The sequence below is a fragment of the Urocampus carinirostris genome, chromosome 12 (assembly GCF_059441175.1).
Source record: "Urocampus carinirostris isolate Australia breed hairy pipefish chromosome 12, RoL_Ucar_1.0, whole genome shotgun sequence".
Classification (NCBI taxonomy): Eukaryota; Metazoa; Chordata; class Actinopteri; order Syngnathiformes; family Syngnathidae; genus Urocampus; species Urocampus carinirostris.
The window spans coordinates 4,238,802-4,259,811 of NC_142360.1; the positions used below are offsets into that span (position 1 = coordinate 4,238,802).

A 21,010-nucleotide genomic window follows, 5' to 3' on the forward strand; every position below is an offset into this window, starting at 1 on the left:
TCAACCTCGAGTGGTGAAGATCTAATCTGGGCTGGCTGTAAAGGAGTATCACCTTCACCGTAGCGCCCAATCAAAGAGAGAGACGAGCTTCGTTTATTTCCTCTCACGAGAAGGTCAAGTGATTGGTTTGGCTTGTTAGTACGTTTTTCTCAGCAGGGTTGTGTTAGGACAAATGCAGATGAGTCTGTTTTGGTACTCACCATTCTGATTTTATTTTTATTTCTGAAAGTATGTAATGACAGAAATCATTGAAAGTATTAATGTTGTGTGCATGCCGGGCCAGTAGATGACAATCTCTTCCAAATACTGTCTTTATGTTAAAATGGCCTAGTGTTGTAACAAAGTCTGCAAAAGGCCAAATCTTGTCATGGGTCTCCCAGATTGTTCCTCCAGCTTTCCTAAATATGCGTCAATATTTTAATATATTCGTGTAAATAATTACTTGTCTTTTTATGGTTTGAGATTAGTACTTGACATATGTCAACATTGAGTTCAGCACCACTCAACTCCAGTTCAGGGGTCACCAATCTTTTTTGAAGCTAGGAGCTAAATTTAAATGATTGATTAGCCCAAATGGTAGCCAAAGGGCTACAAATTTAATATGCATTTCTAAAATCATAACTTATGGTGTTATTACTAAGCTATTATGATGTTATTACCATGTTGTAAACAAAGGCTCAGTCAACCACTAAAGCTGTACAAATGCATTGATTTACATTTAAAAATTATAAAATTGTTTTAAAAAAGATTTTGTTCGGAGTAGGCTATGTATGAAAAGACATTGATCATGTGAGTGGTCTCTTATATTAGTAATAAGATTTCATATAAAATCACAATGACCTTCTTCTAGTGAGCTATTCCTGTGCTACTCGGGTGTTCTAAGGAGGCTACACCTTGGTGACCCTTGTGCTGGTGTCCTTCCTCAATGTCTTTCATTGAGAGGAATTGGTCATTAGACAAGTGCAAGGCAAATATTCCTTATATTTTATTTCATAGCAAAGCCTTCCAGGCATGTTCCAGGTTCATGTGACCCGTTGCTTCAACAAAACGGTTTTTACAATCAAATTCATAAAAATCAAAAATGGTGATTGATTATTTTAGTACCAGCATGCTGAATCCTGACTCTCGGGGAATTTTATCCCTAAAACCCAAACCGCAGATGCGGCGCGATGCATTAGGCTCAACAAAGAAAGGAGACAAGAAAGGAGGGCTTCCCCTCTGCTGTGGTGATTTATATTCAACACCACGCTCTGCAGAGGCTACCCTCGCTGCGCACGAGGCAGGAACCCCGGGGGAATCATGTTTTATCATCCAACCAGGCTTATAATCAAGCAAAGAGATCAAGAAGAATCCAATTGATTGTCTGTGGGCTACATTGTAAGTTGGCAGGCATCACCTCTGCTGTTATTTTTCCCAGGAGCAGACGAGGATACACAGACAAGAAAACAAGGATGTCAGCTGCAAGGCAAATAAAGCCCTTTCTGTTAAGCCCCATGCACAAGAAGTCATGCCCATCTTGAATTCCAACAGAAACCGCATACATCCGTGAGAGTGAGCCTTTCATCTCACTGCTATCACAAAACTGGAAACCTCCGTGAGACCAGCACTGAACCTACAATATGTGAAGTGTAAGCTAATTAAAACATGGAACCACGTTTAGTGCTTTTACAGTCAAAGCACCTATCCCTAAATAACAACATTGAAGTAGATTCTTATAGAAAATCAATAAGTGTGTTTACAAGAGGGCAATAATCTGATTGGAAATTGAATATTACCAGCATTCTGATCATGTAAATCCAAGTAAACATGCTTAATTATCTGATTAAAGTTATAATCCAAATTCAAGTAATCCCTATTTGTCACTGTTGCCATGGCACCCAATTGGCCCCGCTCATGTGTCACGGTTGCCATGGTGCCCAATTGGCCCCGCCCGTGTGGTGCAAGCTGAAGCTTGTTGACGGATTGGCTCCCTGTCCGTATTTAAACTCTGTCCTGTCAGTCCTCTTTTGTCAGTCCGTCTGCAAATCTGTTTTTACACGGCAAGCCCTTTTTTGCATGCCCTGTTTCTTGCTCCTGTTTGTCTCCCGTTACAATCTGTTTTGATCTCGACCATGTCTGCTCTCCTGTCCCGAATTACGACCTGTTTTGATCTCGACCACGTCTGTTCTGGTCCTGACACTTTTGTAATGATTGGCGTCCTTTCATTTTCTGATTGTTCGTGCAGAAGAGTAATCGGATTGCTTGTGCGCAGATGCATTTCCTCTCATTAGGGATATTTTTATTCCTAAAAGCACTGAGGGACTCATAACACAGAGACAAATGATATACACAAACTCTGGCTAAAGGTGAAAAGGCCACAGCTGTATCCATATTTATCGTGCAAGTCTTTGCTTTTGGCTGGCCCCATATAAGCACAATTTGCAAACACACAGGCCTCAGCAATGTAGCCTACTTTTGGAGCAATTGAGCATGATATTTTGTTGATTTTGCTGAGTGATATAAATCAGATAATCTTTCATTTAATTTCAAAAGTTCAATGCAACATCGACTGTATTTGCATGGGTCACTCCTGCTTTGCCCTTGTTATTGGATTTACCACAAACGCCATCTATACACAATTATTTGTTTGCCATGTAGGCGATTCATTCGGACTGCTCAAGAAATGTCCAATTCGATAATTGCCTGCATGTGAACAGACCCAATGCTGTTTAGAAAACGTTGTTTTTCTATCTAACATCATGCTCTAAAACAAGCACTAGCTGGAACTGGTAAGCTGACTACCCATGAAAGTGTAAAAGGTTTTATTGTCATGATTACCGATGAGATTCACCTGTGCCCGATCATTTGGTGCCAACCGCCGCGGGTCCTGATTGGCTCCCTGTCCCGACCTAAACCCAGTCCTGTCAGTCCCCGGTTGTCAGTCCATCTCCGAACCTCAGTGTATACTCGGCAAGCCTTTTTCGACCCTGATTCCCACCTGTCCCGTTTTTGTTCCCCTCTGTCTCTGGCTACGACCTGTTTTGATCCTGACCATGTCTGCTCTCCCGTCCCAGCTTACGACCTCTTTTTGTCCCCCACTACGTCAACTCTCCCATTCTGGCTCATGACTCGTTTCCGACACCGACCACGCCTTGCTCTCCCAGCCCCGACTACCGAGCAGTTGTTCCGTCCCTGACACCGCCATCGCTCGGTAAGGACGATCCACTTCCGTGTTCAGATCACAATCAGAGTACGAGAGCGACTTGCTTCCCGCGTCCAGCGAACACCGGATCGTGGGCGCAGCCCTTCCTCTTTCCTTCAATAAAACTTGTGGTAAACGCTACGCAATTGGGTCCTGTTTCCGTTCTGGTCCTGACATTTATAATGAAAGTGATACTTTACTCATGTATGTTGTACAATACAATAATAAAATAATGAGAGGGACCGCATCAGCACAACTACTTTGACCTGAACATATTGACAGGTTTTGGCACATACCGTATATTCTATCTTTGAGTCACTGATATTAAAACCAGTGTTGAATAGTGGCTTCAAACAACTCATACAGTGGCATTAAGAATAACTAGTGATAAAATAACTTAAATTTGGGATTAAGCAACACTGTAACCACTTTACTTCAAACATAGCTACACAAGTCCTGAACTCAACATTACTTGCTAGAAGACAGGAACAGAATACAAATAAATGTGTTCAACTGCATCAATTTAAAAATCATTTCACTGCGATCTAGAAAATGACATATAAGAGAAATCAAATGTCCAAGTTTTTTTTAAACTTGAACACTCGCTATTAATCTTGTGCTAGTGGAATATAGATTCAACAGCAAATTACATCACTTCTGTGACTAGTGGGCGCACATACAATATATAATCATATATTCATAAATAAAACGTTTGTCCCTTTTAAGAACCTTCATTACCACAAAGCAGTATGAATCAGGAGATTGTTTCAGAGATGCCGATCACTTGTGTGCGACAACAAAAGACTGAAAAAGTGCCATTTCCGGACTAACTACCATTATACAAATGTTCGCATTTCCGTTTGTATGCATGCAGCACCGAACTTTCAGTTGTGGGTAATACTGTTACATTCTATTCCAATCAGAATTTAAGGCTCAAACCATGGCCTAAACAAACTAAACTTAATTGTACCGACTGAATGCTTTGTTCATCTAATTTCAAATTATTCAGGAAACATAAAAACTGTGCAATCAGTAGCTAAGGGGTTTTCCGTGAAAAAAAGTGGAATTACACTGGACTGTGATCCGGAGAGGCATGGACAGCCGTAAGCGTCACGCTTTCAGTTGCTGTGTCCTTGGTCCTCCGAAGGCCTATGTATAGCCTTTCGTTCAAGTTAGTGGTCAGTTTGTCTGTGAGCTCTGCCGTGATGGTTTGTGGGCCGTAGCCCGTTAAGTCGGGTGGCTGTAGGGGTGACCGCTCGTCGAGTGGTTCTAAGGAGTGTCCGAGGAGTTTGCTCTCTTCTTGAGTCTCTAAAATCTCACTCTGCCCTTCGTCCTTCTCCGAGATGCTGACTTGGAGATGTGGTGATGATGCCTGGTCGTCAACAGAACCTTGCTGTTTCTCCTGCCCCGCACCTTTGAGAGTTGTGGTCTCTATCTTTGGTGGTTCCACGGTACTGCCGTCACTGGTCTCCTCATCAGGTGCACTAACAATACGGGGAAGCATACTGTGATAGCTGGTTTCCATCGGACAGTTGACGCTGTCACCTCTACGTAGAGGAGTTCTTTGTCTTTCAAAGGACGAGTGGAAGTGTCTGACGCCAGGGTCGCTCCACTGTTTGTGTCGCTGCCACTGCTTTCGGAGATGGATCCGAGATCGGTGCTTCCTCAGCGGAGACTCCTGCTGGTCAAACTGAGGGTCGTGACGAAGAAACTCGTGGAAGAGGGCGTCTGTTTTTTCATCGATGCTGTAGTCTCTCCGATGAAAGGTTGGGGGTTGAGGGGTTGATTGTGAAACCTCTCGAGGAGTGATCATCTGGCCGTATGGAAACCAGGACTGGGGATCCACACTGGTTTCCATTGAAACTCCTCCACTGGCAACCAGTAATTGGTCCACATCTTGTTCCTCCTCATAAAATTGAGACTCAAAGCTTTCACCTATGGTGCCTGATCGCCCCGCCTTGGTGAAGTGTCGTCTCTTCTCGTGGGCAGTTCTCTCCTTTGGGCTGATGCATCCAAACACCCGCAAATCTTCAGGACCACGGGAAGGGGCCTCTATTGATGCATACCCACTGTCCATTTGGAGAAGTTTACGAGTACTGGTTTCACTGTCACTCCCACCTCGCTCAGATTCAGTACTTTGTTGTTTCCTATTCCTTGCACCCTTTGCCCCCATTGTCTCCTCCATGTACAGCAAAAACTCCTTGTCATCCTCGGCACCTTCTGTTTCATCCCCTAAATCTTGAGATGAGCAACAGGGGAGCTCTTCTCGTTCTTTTTCTGTACACACACTGTCAGCATCGCTGCAGACAGAGTTCCTATCGTTATTGCTGCTTTGATCAGAGGCAGCATATTGTTCCAGTGATGCACGTAAGGTCCAAATGTCTCTATAAAGTGTCTGAGGATCCTGGAGTGCTGGAGGCTCAGCGCTTTCCCTTGTCCCCAAGGAAAGACCTTCATCTTGGGGATCAGGGGACAGGCCAATTACCCCTGGTCTGGTATGGCCACTGGTGGGCTCCACCATCACCTCTACCTCTACCCTGTGGTTGCGTAAGAGTAGGGAGGAAAAGCAAACATGCAGCATGAGTGTAAGAACTTGAATAAATAGTACATTCATCAGTGACACGGCTGTTTTCACAGGGCACAGAATGATTTTCATGACTTGCAATGGCTGCTGTAGCATGTTCATTCACTTAGTACTGCAGAATTTAGTGACATGTTTAAGTTCCCGTTCCGCCTCACAACATTTTTACTTTACAGTGTGCAATAAGATGTTTTTTGGTTCCCTCGTTACAGATTCTTTTCCACCATATGATATCAACAAAATGACTCGCGTACCTAAAAATGGACAAAATTCAAACTTTGCAGATTTCGTGTGTCTCTCAGGTACTATTGATCGGCGTCATAATATAATAATAATAATAATAATTTCCTTGTATTGTCATTCTGTGTAACAATGTACACAGAACGAAATGTCGATTGCACCTGACCCGTTGTAGCGAGCCGATGCAGCCGCAGCCAACAGAGGGCGCCGCCGACCACTTTTTAAGTCTTAGGAATGACTCGGCCGGGGCGCGAACCACAGACCTCCCAGTCTCAAAGCGGGCGCCTTACCATCTAGGCTACTGAGCTATAATATGCTGGTTTGCTATTGGTTTGTGTCGCGGCATCAATAAATGCTATGGGCTGAACTACAGCCCACAATGCCTTTCTATTTCTTCATTCAGTTCAATGTCTTTTGAGCTTTGAAAGAATATATACTCTGGATATACATTACATAAAAATTGTGTTCTCAATTTGTCCGCTATGGCTCCCAAGGCTTGCAATGATGCTAAAGGGAGAAGCAAAAACATGAAAAACATGGAATCAAAGCTGGTATTTATTATGAAGTATGAATGGGGCACTCAAATCACAAGAGTGGAATGTTTAAAATCAACGTTATTTTTAATCAGCCGTCGCCATTTCTTCTGCATCTTCCCCTGACTCCAGTCGACTAGAGCAGCAAAGATGACGTAAATGGTTAAAGTAAAGTAAGTAAAATGTCAATTTTCCTTAACATGTATTTTTTGTTACACTTTTGTTTAATCATATGCACATATTTTACACATAAATAGTACTTACTGGGGCTGCAAGATTGACCGAAATCTAATCAATATTCCGATGTGACGTAGTGCGTTAGTGTAACTGCAAAACACTGCATTTTTTTTAAAGGATATAAAGTTCCTCTCATGTGCTCTGCGACTGGCTGGCAACCAGTTCAAGGTGTCCCCTGCCCACTGCCCAAAGATAGCTGGGATGAGCTCCAGCGCCCCCGCGACCCTACTGAGGATAAGCGGTGCAGATAATGGATGGATGGATGGATAGATGGAAATTCCTGTCATGGTTGCCATGGCGCCGAACTGGTCCAGCCTGTGTGTGTCACGGTTGCCATGGTGCCCAATTGGCTCCGCCCATTTCTGTCACAGTTGCCATGGTGCCCAATTGGCCCGCCCGGGTGGCGCCAGCTGCGGCTCATTGACAGATTGGCTTTCCGTCTTTTTAAGCTCAGTGCTCTAATTATTCCTCTGTCAGTCCGTCAACAAACCTCTGCCCCGCAAGACTTGGGTTCTGACTCGGTCATGTTTTCCTGTAGGTATTTCCAGTCCGGTATTGTTGCCTCTTATTTTTGTCTTGTTTAATATCGATTTCCAGTTTTGTGCCCGTCTATTTTTGTCCTGTTTATTTTTGATATCCTGTTTTATTATCAATCCTGTCGCTCCGTCCTGTCCTGTATCAACCCCATCTGTCCAATATCTGTTTGGGCAATTGGTATCGGTCTCGTCGACCTCTAGATTTCTATCATTTCACGCCAGACTACTGCCAAACGTGCATGACTCCCCATTTCCTGTAAGATAAAAGGATTGTGTGAGAGCGTCGCGCGTTTGGGTCCTGATCCTGTTCTGGTTCCTAACAATAGATTTCTCTTCCCCTACTACAGGACAATTTTACTTTGCGATCTTCACCATAGAACGGATAAATGTCTCATCCCGGGAGTCTACTGAATTTACTGACCTGTTTAAATGTACAACATCGAAACATAGAACCTTTTTCATATCATCGCTGAACATTTGGGAGAAAATGATTGCAAAGCAAAGCAGTGGACAGGATGAATGGCAAGGGAATTAAAGATACCTGCCGAGGGAAGGGGATGGTGCAGGCTGAGGGGAGAGCAAAGGCCGCCTGGGACCAAAGGCAATGTTTTGGGTGCGGGCCATGTACTGGATGAGGTCAATGTGGTGTGCGTCGTCGTCCTGGTCCATGCTTTCACTGGCGGCTCGTTGACGCTGGAACTGCCTTCTTTTTGGTGAGCCTGACTCACAGAAAACCAAAAGAAGATTAGAAAGTCAAGTGATATTTGGGTTGCAACTAATACCTTATCAATCTCCCCTCATTTGGGAAGGAATCTCAAGGAGATCTTGGGATCATCAGTGTACTGACAGAAAGACTCCAGGAATAGATTCTGTGCGCTTGGCTATTTGTGACAGCAGGCAAGATTCGCTCAGTGGCTTAAATTGACTTGGAACATCCAAACTTTGAGTCACCAAGCCATCTGTTCTTTGTGTGTTTGTGCATATCAAACAGTCAAAACAACCAGAAGGCCTTTCGGAATTTACTACCACAGCGACCCGGTTCATTTTTTGGGGTATAGGAGTGAAGCCTCTCAAGCGAACAAAGGGAATTAATTATTCTTACAGTAGACCCCCGGGATACGACATTAACCCGTTCTGAGGTGAGGGTCGCAAGGCAAAATTGCCGAATAACAGGAAAGAAAACTATAATGATTAGGACTGAACACCCAGTTCCCTAGATAAAAATATGAAACTAACAAAATTGTATACACTGGGACTACTACTTATGGATGATATACGTGTATAGGATTGGATACAATTATAAATACAGTAAATATAAAAGAAAAATGTCATTTTATTTATCTATTACTGCAATGTTACTTAAGCTCGTACAGTAGAGTAGCAGATGTATTCAGACAGACAGGGCTTGTAAGACGGCAAACGCTGATTAAAAACTGATTTTAAAACTTCCACTTGTAAGGATTTTCATAACTTTAGAAGATTTCCTTGCTTTAATCGCCTACATGATTTTAATCATAGTTCCGATTGTTGATTGATACCCACCTTGCAACTTAGCGAGGGTAGCGATTTGTGTGCCTTTTTGTATTTCTTGATTAACACAAGCTTAATTTCCACGGTGATCACGTTTTTGCTTCTCCCTTTAGCATCTTCGGACCAATAGAATATACATATATTCAGGATATATACAGCATACCTGCTAACACTGCCGCTTTGCTTTACACCATGGGTGTCAAACTCATTTTAACTCGGGAGCCAAACAAAATTTCTCTCGGGGGCCAGACTGCTAGATTAGGGAGAAAGAAACAAGAGAAAAAGAGATAGAGAGAAAGAAATAGAGAAAGAGAGAGAAAGAAAGAGAAATAAAGAGAGAGAGAAATAGAGAAAGAGAGAGAGAGATAAAGAAATAGATAACAATAATTAGAGAGAGAATGAGAAGAAAGAGAGAGCAAGCAAGAGACAGAGAGCGAGAGAGAATTACAAGTACAGCGTTTGTAAGAGGCACCTGGCTTTGGCAACATCAAGTTTTAACCTGCATCTGATTTTTCTCTTGCGCTTATCTGAGCGTTGCCCTGCAGGCCAGATTCAATCCCTTAGCGGGCCTGATTCAGGCCACGGGCCGCCTGTTTGACACCGCTGCTTTACACGTTTAACTACCACTTTTTTAAAAATGCCAAGCGCTTTTCATTAAAGAATTTTTTTTTACAAATTTAAATGGCAACACATAGATTGACTCGCGACTAATATTTTAGTCTATGACTGTGTTATTTTGAAGTCTTTGCACATGAATAAACCTCTCCAAGGATCACATTTGATTTCTGTTTTGGTAAAAGTTAGCCGCTTCCAGTTTCAAACAAACACTTGTTTTTTTAATATTCTTTTAAAAATAGAGCGCACAATAAAAATGTACCACATTTTAATGTCAAAATGTTGGCATTTATGAAAATAGTACAAAAAATACGGTATTGTATCACGATAACTAGCAGAGCCTTTACGAAAAGAAAGGCATTGCTGGAGGTAGTTCAGCCTATGATACAAACCAATAGTAGACAGGCATCTTAGAGAGAAAACTCACACTCATGTGCACAAACACCAGAAAGTTGTATGGGCACGCAAAATAATTTATAGTGGAAAAAATACCATTAAAAGGTTTCGAAAAACATTTTATTCCACACTGTAAAGTGAAAGCATCGTATCATGGGGATGTCATATCCCGGGGTTCTACTGTATTTATATGACAAGTTATGGAAATAACTCTGCCTTGCTGACCTTTGAGTGTTGGCCCATTTTCAAATAGATAATAAGATTGTTTTACAGGAATCCATCTACTCAATGAAGTGATCCTTACCTCTCATGTCCAGACTTGAAGCTCTCTGGCTGCTGTCCAGCTTCCATTTCTTAATCTTGAAGTAGGGACCGGCCCCCTCCAGGCTGGCATGGCGCCTCAGTTTATTGAAGAAATGCTGGACTGGGCCTTGGCTTCCTGGACCGCTGCTCGCAGGAGGGGCAGCACTGGCCGGGGTTGCTTCTCCTCCTGTGCTGACGCTGCAGCCCCGGCCAAGGGAACCTGGCACGATCATCTCTGTCTGAGGAAACGGGAATAGTCAGGCTCTTCCCTAGAATACCTTTTATAGTTATGTCTCCAGACAAAATAGTTGAAGGTAACTTACAGACCCTCCGTTTGTCTCAGTAGTAGTATAACTGGTCTCCACCACTGTTGAGTTGAAGGCGTCTCCGGGGAGAGCGGAGCTGGAATTGGGGCTCAAGCTGGTCAGTGCAGTTTGCGGCAGGGGGCACAGCATTGGCTGAACGGGGTTAAAAATAACAGTTTTGTTTTGTTAATTCATAATCCTACCACAAAACCAATATAGTTCAAAATATTGTGTGCTTTGTCAACGATACATTACAGTAATTTTTTGTACTGTATTCATTTGGGTTTGATTCGAAAGGAAGAAATGAAAACATAAGGAAAGTGATTTCATGCTAATCCTTGCACTGCTTGTTAGTGTAGGATGACAATTGTGAAAGCAAGAAAAGGACGGTTTCCAATCCAGTCCAAAGACCAACCCAAATACCAAAAACATGAATAACAAGTTTATTTGAGCACGTTCTTGCATGTGCCACACAAGCAGCTTGACAGAGGCTCCAATGATGATTTAGGCCAGAAGATGGCATCACCGAGTAGAATATTTCAAAATTCCGGACAGCACATTTCAGAAATAAGAACATTTTGCCAGAGGTGCTTGTAAATGCTTCAAATCGTTACAACGTTTGTCAGCAGTGTAACTTGATAGACCACGTATTAAATGAAGCAAAATGAAATAAGTCTGCTTAAAAATGACGCTGACACTGCTCTCCGGTGGCTTTGGTTTGCCATTGCATTTCTTTCTGACGTTTTTTTGAATGGCGTTGTCGTGCAAAGAGTCATCGCCCCCTGTGCGCTCGAACTAGTGTGACGTAGCCACTCTGCGTGTATTGTTGAGGTAGAACGATGGAATTTATGTCAGTTTATACTAGCTGACTGACTGAAAAAGATCGGGTATTGCAGATAGCACCATCTCAAAAAGGCACAAAGTATGTGCAAGAAGCAAGATGGCGACTTTTTGTCAGTGATAAAAGTCACAGAAAAAAATTATTTGTGATTGGTGCTTTTATGACTGAAAGTTAAATGGGCCAAACTAGTGGCTCGAATAACTCTCTAAACTATTTACTTCAAATTTACATTAGCTTAGTTCACACATAAGTTAAACTTCAGGAGAAATTACTTACTCTACAGAAAGGGTCTCCAGACTTTTTCTTGCTGAGTTCAGTGCAAAGGGCACCCAGTTTGATATAAAAGAGGAACTTAGCCAGATGGCTAGGTAAATAGATTGATACGTAGTTAGAAAGCTAAACAGGTAAAAGTAAAAGGGAGCCAGATTGCTAGCTAAAAGAGTAAAGGCATCTAAATAGTCAGATAGCTCAGGAGGTAGAGCGCTCGTCTTGGGATCAAGGGATCCCAGTTCGAATCCCGGCTTGTCCGTGTCACATGTCGAAGTGTCCTTGGGTAAGACACTGAACCCCTAATATCCCCAATAAGCAGGTTAGCGTCTTACATGGCTGCAATACAAGTCCGCTATTGGGAAATGTGAAGCACACTGTAAAGCGCTTTGGGAAGTCATTGACTTGAAAAGCGCTATAAAAATGCAGATCATAGAAAGCTAAAATAATCAAATCAAATATTAAAGTTAGATAGCTAGCTAAAAGGGAGCTTGTTAACTAGCAAAAAAGTTTAAATGTTAGCTAGATAGCATGCAAAATAATGTAAAAGGCTAGCTAAATAGCTAAAAAAGTAGCTTGATAGTTAGCTAGAAAGGTAAACATGTAAAACACGAATAGAGGGCAATATCAATGTCATGTTTATTTGTATAGCTCTTAATAAAAACACCCAAAAAGAGTAAAAAGTAATCTAAATAGGTGGATAGAAAGCTAGATAGTTAGCTAGAAAGGTAAGGTTGATAATTTGCATAAAAAATTAAAATATTAGCTAAATAGCATGGGAAAAAAATATAAAAAGCTAGCTAAATAGCTTGCTAAATAGCTAAAGAGGTAGGAAGATAGCTACCTACAAAACTAAAAAGGTAGCTAGATAGCTAGCCTAAAACAGGCACCTTTTTGCTCATTGCTAGCTAGGTAGCTTGCTAAATAGCTGAAAAGGTAGCTTGATAGTTAGCTAGAAAATAAAAAAATCAAATAGAGGGCAATATAGTTGTTTATTTGTACACCCCTTAATAAAAAAACTAAAAGAGTAAAAAGTCATCTAAATAGGCAGATAGAAAGCTATAAACAAAGCTAGATGGTTAGAAAGAAGGCTAAAAATTTAGCTTGATAATTAGCAAAACAAAAGTGTAAAATGTTAGATAGAAGGCATGCAAAAATGTAAAAAGCTGTCACAATCACCTGGATTGGGAACACCTGTGCTCAGGTTTTGGCGCCAACAGCCAGGACAGCTGATTGGCGCACCCTGTCCATTTAACTCCTCAGCTTCCGGAATCAAGTTGTCTAATTGTACTCACGCTACCTGTTGCCTTCAGCTCAGTAAGCCTGTACCTCTGACTCTTTGCCTGCTCCCTGTTTTCTTCTGATTGATCTCCGTTTCTGTAATTGCCTACGACTTGCCCTGCCCGTCTGACTCCTGAACTCTTTTCCGAATACTACGCCCTTCTCCTTCAGCCCCGGCCAACAACACTACAATTACGCCTGTCCGCGACCATTCCCGCCAAGCCTTCACCCGCCTGTCAAGTTACGTCAATCCGCCAACCAACGGATCGAAGAATCCCACCTTGTCATTTCCTTCCTTTTAATAAAACCAAGAAACGAGCGCAAGTGATCTCAGTCTTCCTTTCGTCCTGTCTGAAAAAAGCTAGCTATATATCTTTCTAAATAGCTAGAAAGGTAGATCAATAGCTGGCTACAAAGCTAAAAAGGTAGCCAGATACCTAGCTAAAAAAACAGCTTTTTTTTGCTCATTCGCTTTATAAAACCCATGAATTATAATTTAGTTTATTGTATTTCATGTAAAATAAATCAATAAAAAGATGAATAAGTAAATTTGTTCTTTCCACTCTTTCAATTCATTGCTTAAAAACAATTATCAATATTGGAATAGATTTTTTTTAAGCCCATGAACTGGAATTTATTACAATTTACAAAAATAACTTATCGTGTTATTACTATGCTGTTACTATGTTATTATTAAGTAAAAAAAAATTAAGTAGGGATTTAATAGACTCAGTCAACCAACAAAAGAATCATTTTACTAGAATATCACTATGACCCAGCACTGGTGATCTATTTTCAAAACAGGTCTACGGGGGACCTCAACTGTCCTTAGGGGGCACCCCTGGAGACCCCTGCTCTACACTTAGACGTCATCAAGTGGTGTCGGTAAGGTGTCCCAAAAAAGTTCAGAGGAGGTTGTGAGAAATGAAGAAATGTGGCGAAAGCAACGGATTGAAAGTATCACCTGGAAGATGGAGAGAGCCGACTTGGCGACAGGGCGCGTTGTCATGGCGATAGTGTTTTCCGCTGAGTCGCACTCGTGGATGGTGACTATCTTGAGTGCCGGGGGCGGAATGTGGAGGTGCGTTAGGCGCGCATTCTTCAGGTGGTGAAAGTCTCCCTCGGTCAGAGTGTATCTGAAATTTTAGTTTCAGAGAGAACATTACGGGATATATATCATCATCAACCACTAACAGTCCTGATCTTGTGTGTCGGGAGCTGGCACATCATATCAGCCCCATAGAGCACCAAACTGGTGGGAAGTGGCTGGAGCGCGCCCGCCTTTCCCTAGTCAGTCCCAGCGCAAGCAGTTCATTTTTACAGCTCATTATATTGACTGTGCTCGACAGCTGAGGTTGTTTGGTCTTGTCTTTGTAGGATAGTTTTGGTTTTTGTGTCTTGTACCTAGTTTGGATGTTATGTTAGTTGTTTTAGTTTGTTTTTGTTTGATTGTTACTTTGTACCTGGGTTTTGTCATTAAACATCGCCAAAACATAACGCTATGGCCCTCTTGTGTGGAGTTTTTGTCAAGACAGAATAGAAGCAGGACCCAATTGTGTTATGTTTCTCACAAGTTTTATCAAAAGAAAGAGGAAGGGCTGCGCCCACGATCCGGCGTTCACTAGGTGCAGGACGCAAGTCGCTCTCGGACTCAGTTTGTGATCCGAACACGGAAATGGATCTTCCGTAGCGAGTGATAGCGTTGTCAAGGATGGAAAAACAGGTCATTAGCCGGGACGGTAGAGCAAAAACGTGGTCGGGAGCAAGAAAAAGTTGGGAGTTAGGGTCGAAAAAGGCTTGTCTAGTGTTAACTGAGGTTCACAGACGGAATGACAAAAGGCGACGGATAGGAGTGGGTTTAAATAGGGACAGAGAGCCAATCAGAGGCAGTTAGCGCCAAAGGAGCGGGCACAGGTGATTCACATTGGTAATCATGACAGTTTTTCTCATGCTATCCTAAATGAGTTCTTCTCAACTTCCCCAACATTTCCTGCAGTATTTCAAAAGATTCTAAAATAAATAAGCATGTGAGCAGCCATTGCAAGTGTTTGAACTGCCGGCCACATAACGATAAATTAAGGACACAATGACCGCTATTATTTATTTTGTCTGTAATTTACCAAGCACGCCCAAATCGGTTGTTATGTTTACTAAACAGAACCCCAGGTGCTTCCCACACTCTCAAAAATAAGCTTTGGGTAAAAAAAAAGAAAATAAGGCAGATTTAGTAACATAATCATTTTTATTCATTTTTCCAAGGTGTTTTATGGAAAACTAAGATATATTTTGTGTTCTTCAGAATATTTTCTTTCTGGTGGTGTTTGACATTTGTAAATACAATGAAGAAAAAGATTATTTAAACACCCCACTATTTTCCTTTTTCTCCCACTTAGAAAAAATGGAGGGGTCTGAAATTTTCATCATAGGTGCATGTCCACTGTGAGAGAGATAAACTAAAAAGAAAAATCCAGAAATCACAATGCATGATTTATTAACGATTTACTTGTGTGCTATAGCTGCAAATAAGTAAAAAAAATGGATGTTAATATTTGGTACAGTATCCTTTGTTTGCTATTACAGAGGTCAAACGTTTCCTGTAGTCTTTCATCAGGTTTGCACACTCTGCAGGAGGGATCTCGACCCACTCCTCCACACAGATCTTCTCTAGGTCAGTCAGGTTTCTGGACTGTCGCTGAGAAACACAGAGTTTGAGCTCCCTGCGGAGGTCCAGGTTTCAATTCCATCTATTGCAAATTCCCCCTGTGGAGTGTGCATGTTCTCCCTGTGCCTGTGTTTCCCTCCCAAATTCCAAAAACATGGGGTGAATGAGTAACTACGAGTGCCTTGCCACTGGCTGGCAACTAGTTCAGGGTGTCCCCTGCCCGAAGATAGCTGGGACCCTAGTGAGGATAATCAGTGCAGAAAACGGATAGATGGATGGATAACTGAGAGAATTGTTTATAGTATAACCCAATTTTTGGGGGTTGTTTTTTAACAAATGACCCAAATTTGGATATGGGAGTGGGCAGTTTAAAATTACACATTTTTTGGTAGGTTTTATAGTTTGTTCTTTAAATTGTTGTTGATTTTTTACCTGAAAATGGCCAATGGACGGCTTGACTTTCACAAAATCGACATTTCGACAAATAGACCCGTTTACATCGAGTTACTTCAAGCCAATGTAACCACTGTTTGTGGCTATGTCTTGTAATAAACCAACTTTGGTCCCCCCACCAAAAAAATCAATACATTTTTTTAAGGGTCTATACGTGTAGTTTAAAATTTTACCAAATATGAAATAAATCACTTAAAAACGTATCTACTTATCTCAATAAAAGCTCCGGTTTGAACAGCATAATCCTTTCAATAGATTTGAGAAATTGACTTTTTCCTTGATTTGGGTCATGGCTTGTAATTAGGGTTGGATGGTAGGTCCTGAAGTCACACCAGTTGACAACCTTTGGTCTAGATCAGTGGTGTCAAACTCATTTCAACCTGGAGGCCACACGATAGAACAAAATTCTCTCGGGGGCGGACTAGTAGAATAGAGAGAAAAAGAAATAAGAGAAAGAGAGGGCGAGAAAAAGAGAGGATGGGACAATGAAAGAGAAAGAGAGAGCGAGAGAGAGAGAGGATGTGAGAATCAAAAGAGATAAAAACACAAATAGTGAGAGAGGGAGAAAGAAAAAGAACAAAATAGAAAGAAAAATAGAAAGAGAGAAAAAGAGAAGGAGAGAAATGGGGAGAAAGAAGAAGGGGAAAGCAAGAGAGAGAGCGAAAGAGAAAAGAGAGAGAAAAGGAAAAAATGAAGAGCAAGCAAAAGAAGGTAAAAAACCCAGAGACAGTGAGGGACAAAGAAAGAGAGAAAGAGAGAGAGAGTGAAAAGAGAGAGAGTGCAAAGAGAGAGAGAGAGAGAGAGATGTAAAGAGAATGTGAGAAACAAAAGACATAAAAAGACAAATAGTGAGAGAGGGGGGAAAAGAGAGAGAAAAAGAAAGAAATCCGAAGATAAATCGAAAGAGAGAAAGAGAGAAAGAGGGATGGGGAAAGCGAGAGACAAAGAGAGAAAGAGAAAAGAGAGAGAAAAGGAGAAAATGAAGAGCGAGCAAAATAAGGTAAAAAGACACAGAGAGAGAACGAGACAGAGAGGAACAAAGAAAGATAAAAAGAGACAGAGAGTGAAAGAGAGAGGGATAGAGAGTGAGAAAAAAGGGAGAAAGAAGTACAGCATTTGTGAGAGGCACCTGGCTTTTGCAACATCAAGTGGACGTATTTCAACCTGCAGCTCGTTTTTCTCTAGCGCTTCCCTCAGCGTTGTCTCGCGGGCCGAATTAAATCCCTTAGCGCAGTGATTTTCAGCCACTGTGCCGCGGCACACTAGATCGTCAGGTGTGCCGTGAGAAATTATCCAATGTCACTTTTTAAAATTTAAAATTTAAAAAAACATTTATGAATCATTTTCTGCAAATATTGTGTCATTGTCAAGTGTCTGTAAAAAATGGGGGTATTATAAATTATATTGTAATTAAACATACTGTTCAGTGTCATTTCTTAACATTTTTGGTTAGTGGTGTGCTGCAAAATTTTCCCAATGTAAAAAAACATGCCCTGGCTCAAAAAAGGTTGAAAAACACTGCAGTAGATGTCCTATGTGATTAGCTGGTGACCGATTCGGCCCGCGGGCCGCCGCCTGTTTGACACCCCCTGGTCTAGATACAGTAGATCAGTGTTTTTCAACCAGTGTGCCGTGGCACACTAGTGTGCTGTGAGACCTTGTCTAGTGAGCCGGTGGAATTTGCCCAATTTTATCTTTCAAAAAAATCAGGCCGTTATTCAGTATTTTTTCTCTCTTCAGACGAGGAACTGTAATAGCCATCCATATCAGTAGGTGGCAGTAGATTTTCATATACTTGTTATATACTAATTATCTGTTCATGAGGTGGCACCGTATATTTAATAACTAAAAAAGCGGTTTAAGATTGCACTGTAAAATATAAAACCATAAATACAGCACATCAATCTTTTTTATTTTAAGTATCATATTCTTCTTTTTATATACTTATTATCTGCTTATGAGGTAGTACAGTGAAATGTCTGACACAACTTCATTTTCAAACATTTTCGATGGACGGTGTGCCTCGGAACTTTTTTATACATAAAAGTGTACCTTGGTTCAAAAAGGGTTGAAAAACACTGCAGTAGATGTCCCATGTGATTAGCTGGTGACCATTCGAGGGTGTACCGTTCCTCTTCTCTAAATTCAGACAGGATAGACTTTATCCCACCCTAAATATTCGTCTCTTACCTGCGACCCTTCTCTTGCGCCTTCTTTCCGTGATCGAAAAGCGCCGCCTCGTTAAAAGAAACACGGCGGCCCGTCGTTCCCGTGGAGAGAAAACGCTCCGTTTCCTGGTCGTGCAAACTGGCCACCGACAAGCAATCGGACTCGTCCACCCTGATCGTGATTTCTACCCGGTGACAAAAATGAAAAGAAGTTAGGTCATTTTACAGAAGGGAGTCGTCTGATATATCGGCTGCTGACTGCTCAAACGCCTTCATCGAATTCGCCTGAGAAAAGCAGTTTTGTACTGCCTCCTTATGAAATCGTTTCGTGTTTCAGTGAGCACTTTGAGCGACTCGTTCGAGAAATTGCCGTTCTTTTTTTTAATGTAACAGATTAAACTTTGTGCTGACGTGATAAAAGCGTCACTGTGCCCTGCATCTTCCATTATCCCACCCTCGATCAATCACTATACACATACACACCCCACCCACGCTTACCACGGGTGGGCTGAGACTCCTCCGTGTACGTGGCGTTGCTTTTCTCGACATCGTCTCTGCCACTGCGGCACAAAAAACACATTTAAATGCATGAGGACAGAGGTGCTAATCGATCTACTGGTGGATCCCTGAGGTAGTACTGGTAGATCACAGGAAAGTATTCAGTCCATTGTATTTGTTGGGACACGCAGCAATCTAGCAGTCAAATGCGGCCTTTCAGCATCTACATCAATGTTGCTTACCAACAGTAGCAAATTGGAGAACTCCAAATGGTCTCAATGTAAGGTGTTATTGTTATGATTACTGATGTGACTCAGCTGTGCCCGCTCATTTGGCGCCAACCGCCGCAGGTTCTGATTGGCTCCCTGTCACTAGTGGAACCCTCTCCTGTCAATCCCCTGTTGTTAGTCCGTCTGCGAATCTCTGTGTATACTAGGCAAGCCCTTTTGACCCTGACTCACGCCTGTCCCGTTTTTTGCTCCTGTTTGTCTACCGCTACAACCTGTTTTGATCCCGACCACATCTGCTCTCCCGTCCCGACTTACAACCCGTTTTTTATCCTGACCGAACCTGCATTGGCTCCCTATTAGCTTAAGATGTGATTTTAAGGTTCTGTTGGTAGTATACAAAATTATAAATGGACTTGCTCCCTCATATCTTTCAGATCTAATTTCACCCTATGTTCCAGTCCGGAGCCTTCACTCTGAAAATGCTGGTCTACTGGTGATCCCGGGAGCCAAGAAAAGATCCGCAGGTTTGAGAGCGTTCACCATTCGAGCCCCGGTGCTGTGGAATGCTCTTCCCCCTGAGATTCGATCTGCAATCTCAGTGGAAATGTTTAAATCTAAGCTTAAAACACACTTCTATTCCATAGCATATGAATAACCTATATTTTATGTTGACAAAATCAGGGTATGGTGTCATAATAGTCTGTAATAATAGATTGCAATAGTCTTACATCTGTGCAGCCCTTTGAGATTAAGGGCTATACAAATAAACATGACTTGAATTGGGTGTTTACTACAGTATTAGATATTTTTATTTTGAATACGTGTATTTGATTTATTTGAGCGTGCAATGAAAAATATTGAACATTTAATTCCACTAATTAGGATGCTATTTTCGAAAGCTAGACTGCTCATGCCGTGAATCTCCAGTTTTTAGTGGTGGGTAGAATATTTTGGAAGGAAGGAGACCAAGAGGAAGACCACGATTGACGTGGATGGATGGTGTTATGAGTGCTCTGCAGTAAAGAGGTCTCAATATAGTGGAAGCTAGAGCTCTTGTTGGTGATATGAATGAGTTGTAAAAGGATAGTGGGATTTTTAGACATGTTCTAAGGGATGGGCAGGGCAAATGTATGATGCGGCAGGGGTAAACCAGTGAAAGCTGTCGGGCCCTGCTGTTGAACAGAAGAGTGTGTTGTGTGACCCTGACCTGAGTGACATGGCCGCTTTCTTGTGTCCCCTTTCATCCGAAGGGACGAAAGCATGACCAACTTGGCTGCCGAGGTGCTTAACTTGTTTGGGTGTTTGGGCATTTGGGTTTGTCATGGTCCAAAAAATCTTGTGTGTGTTTTTTGCTCCTTTTTCTATTTTTATTTTCTTTGTTTTTGTATGTGTTTGTCGGTCACCACTCTCGAGGGATATGACCAGGGTATATAGATAGATAGATAGAATATTTTGATTTGGTCGTTTTGTACGTAACACGCATGCTGAAAAATTGCGAGCAGCCCTGCATTCGAATGTTCCGTCTCATTTTCACATCAAGCCAAAAGGGAGGTAATACAGCTGATGCTTTGCTTGCCCGTTTGAAGAATAGCCTGAAAGAAAAGGGGCTAAATCATGTCAGTATGACGGTGCTTCGTTAGCTTGCACTCTTTCTACAACAAATGCTCTAAAGTAATGCTTCATTTATTTATTGATGTGGTTGAGATATATGAACATTAAAACGACAGATATCTCAGAAAGGAGCTGAAGCAATTGCATTCGAAGAAGACGACAAGCCACAAGGGTCCGAAGAATACCACCTGCCAAAATTCGGAATCCTACTTTCCCTTGTAATGCCTAATGCTGCCTGGTCATCTTGGAAGGGGGCTGCCTCATGTGCAGCCTCTTCTCAAAGTTTCTTCATTTATCTCATTCTGAAGTTTTTGAGTTTGTCCTTGCCTTCCTGTAGGTTTTAGATCAGGGGATGGTGTCCCCTGTGGACTGGACAAATTGGGAGAACGAAACGTGATCGTGGATCGGAACAAGTCGGGTAGCCGGGAAGGAGAACGGAGTATTGGATTGGGGATCAATACAGGAAACGGGACGGAATCAGGCAGGATACGGTTAGCCGAGATAGGGCAACAGAGCGTGGATAGGGGTTTGATACAGGGAAG

At 42.0% G+C, this 21,010-nt stretch overlaps 1 protein-coding gene across 2 annotated transcripts in view; it reads right to left on the reverse strand.

Annotated features, from left to right (window-relative positions):
- Positions 1 to 961: 961 nt before the first annotated feature.
- Positions 962 to 21,010, reverse strand: part of cbarpb (CACN subunit beta associated regulatory protein b) — a 34,899-nt gene continuing 14,850 nt past the window's right edge. For both annotated transcript variants that reach the window (XM_088349463.1, XM_088349464.1), the window contains exons 4-10: positions 18,628 to 18,689; positions 18,152 to 18,314; positions 13,811 to 13,982; positions 10,476 to 10,610; positions 10,154 to 10,391; positions 7,850 to 8,027; positions 962 to 5,718 (exon numbers count right to left, since the gene is read on the reverse strand). In XM_088349463.1, the coding sequence (XP_088205589.1) occupies positions 4,248 to 5,718; positions 7,850 to 8,027; positions 10,154 to 10,391; positions 10,476 to 10,610; positions 13,811 to 13,982; positions 18,152 to 18,314; positions 18,628 to 18,689 (2,419 nt within the window). In that variant the 3' untranslated portion in view covers positions 962 to 4,247. The remainder of the gene's footprint in view (positions 5,719 to 7,849; positions 8,028 to 10,153; positions 10,392 to 10,475; positions 10,611 to 13,810; positions 13,983 to 18,151; positions 18,315 to 18,627; positions 18,690 to 21,010) is intronic.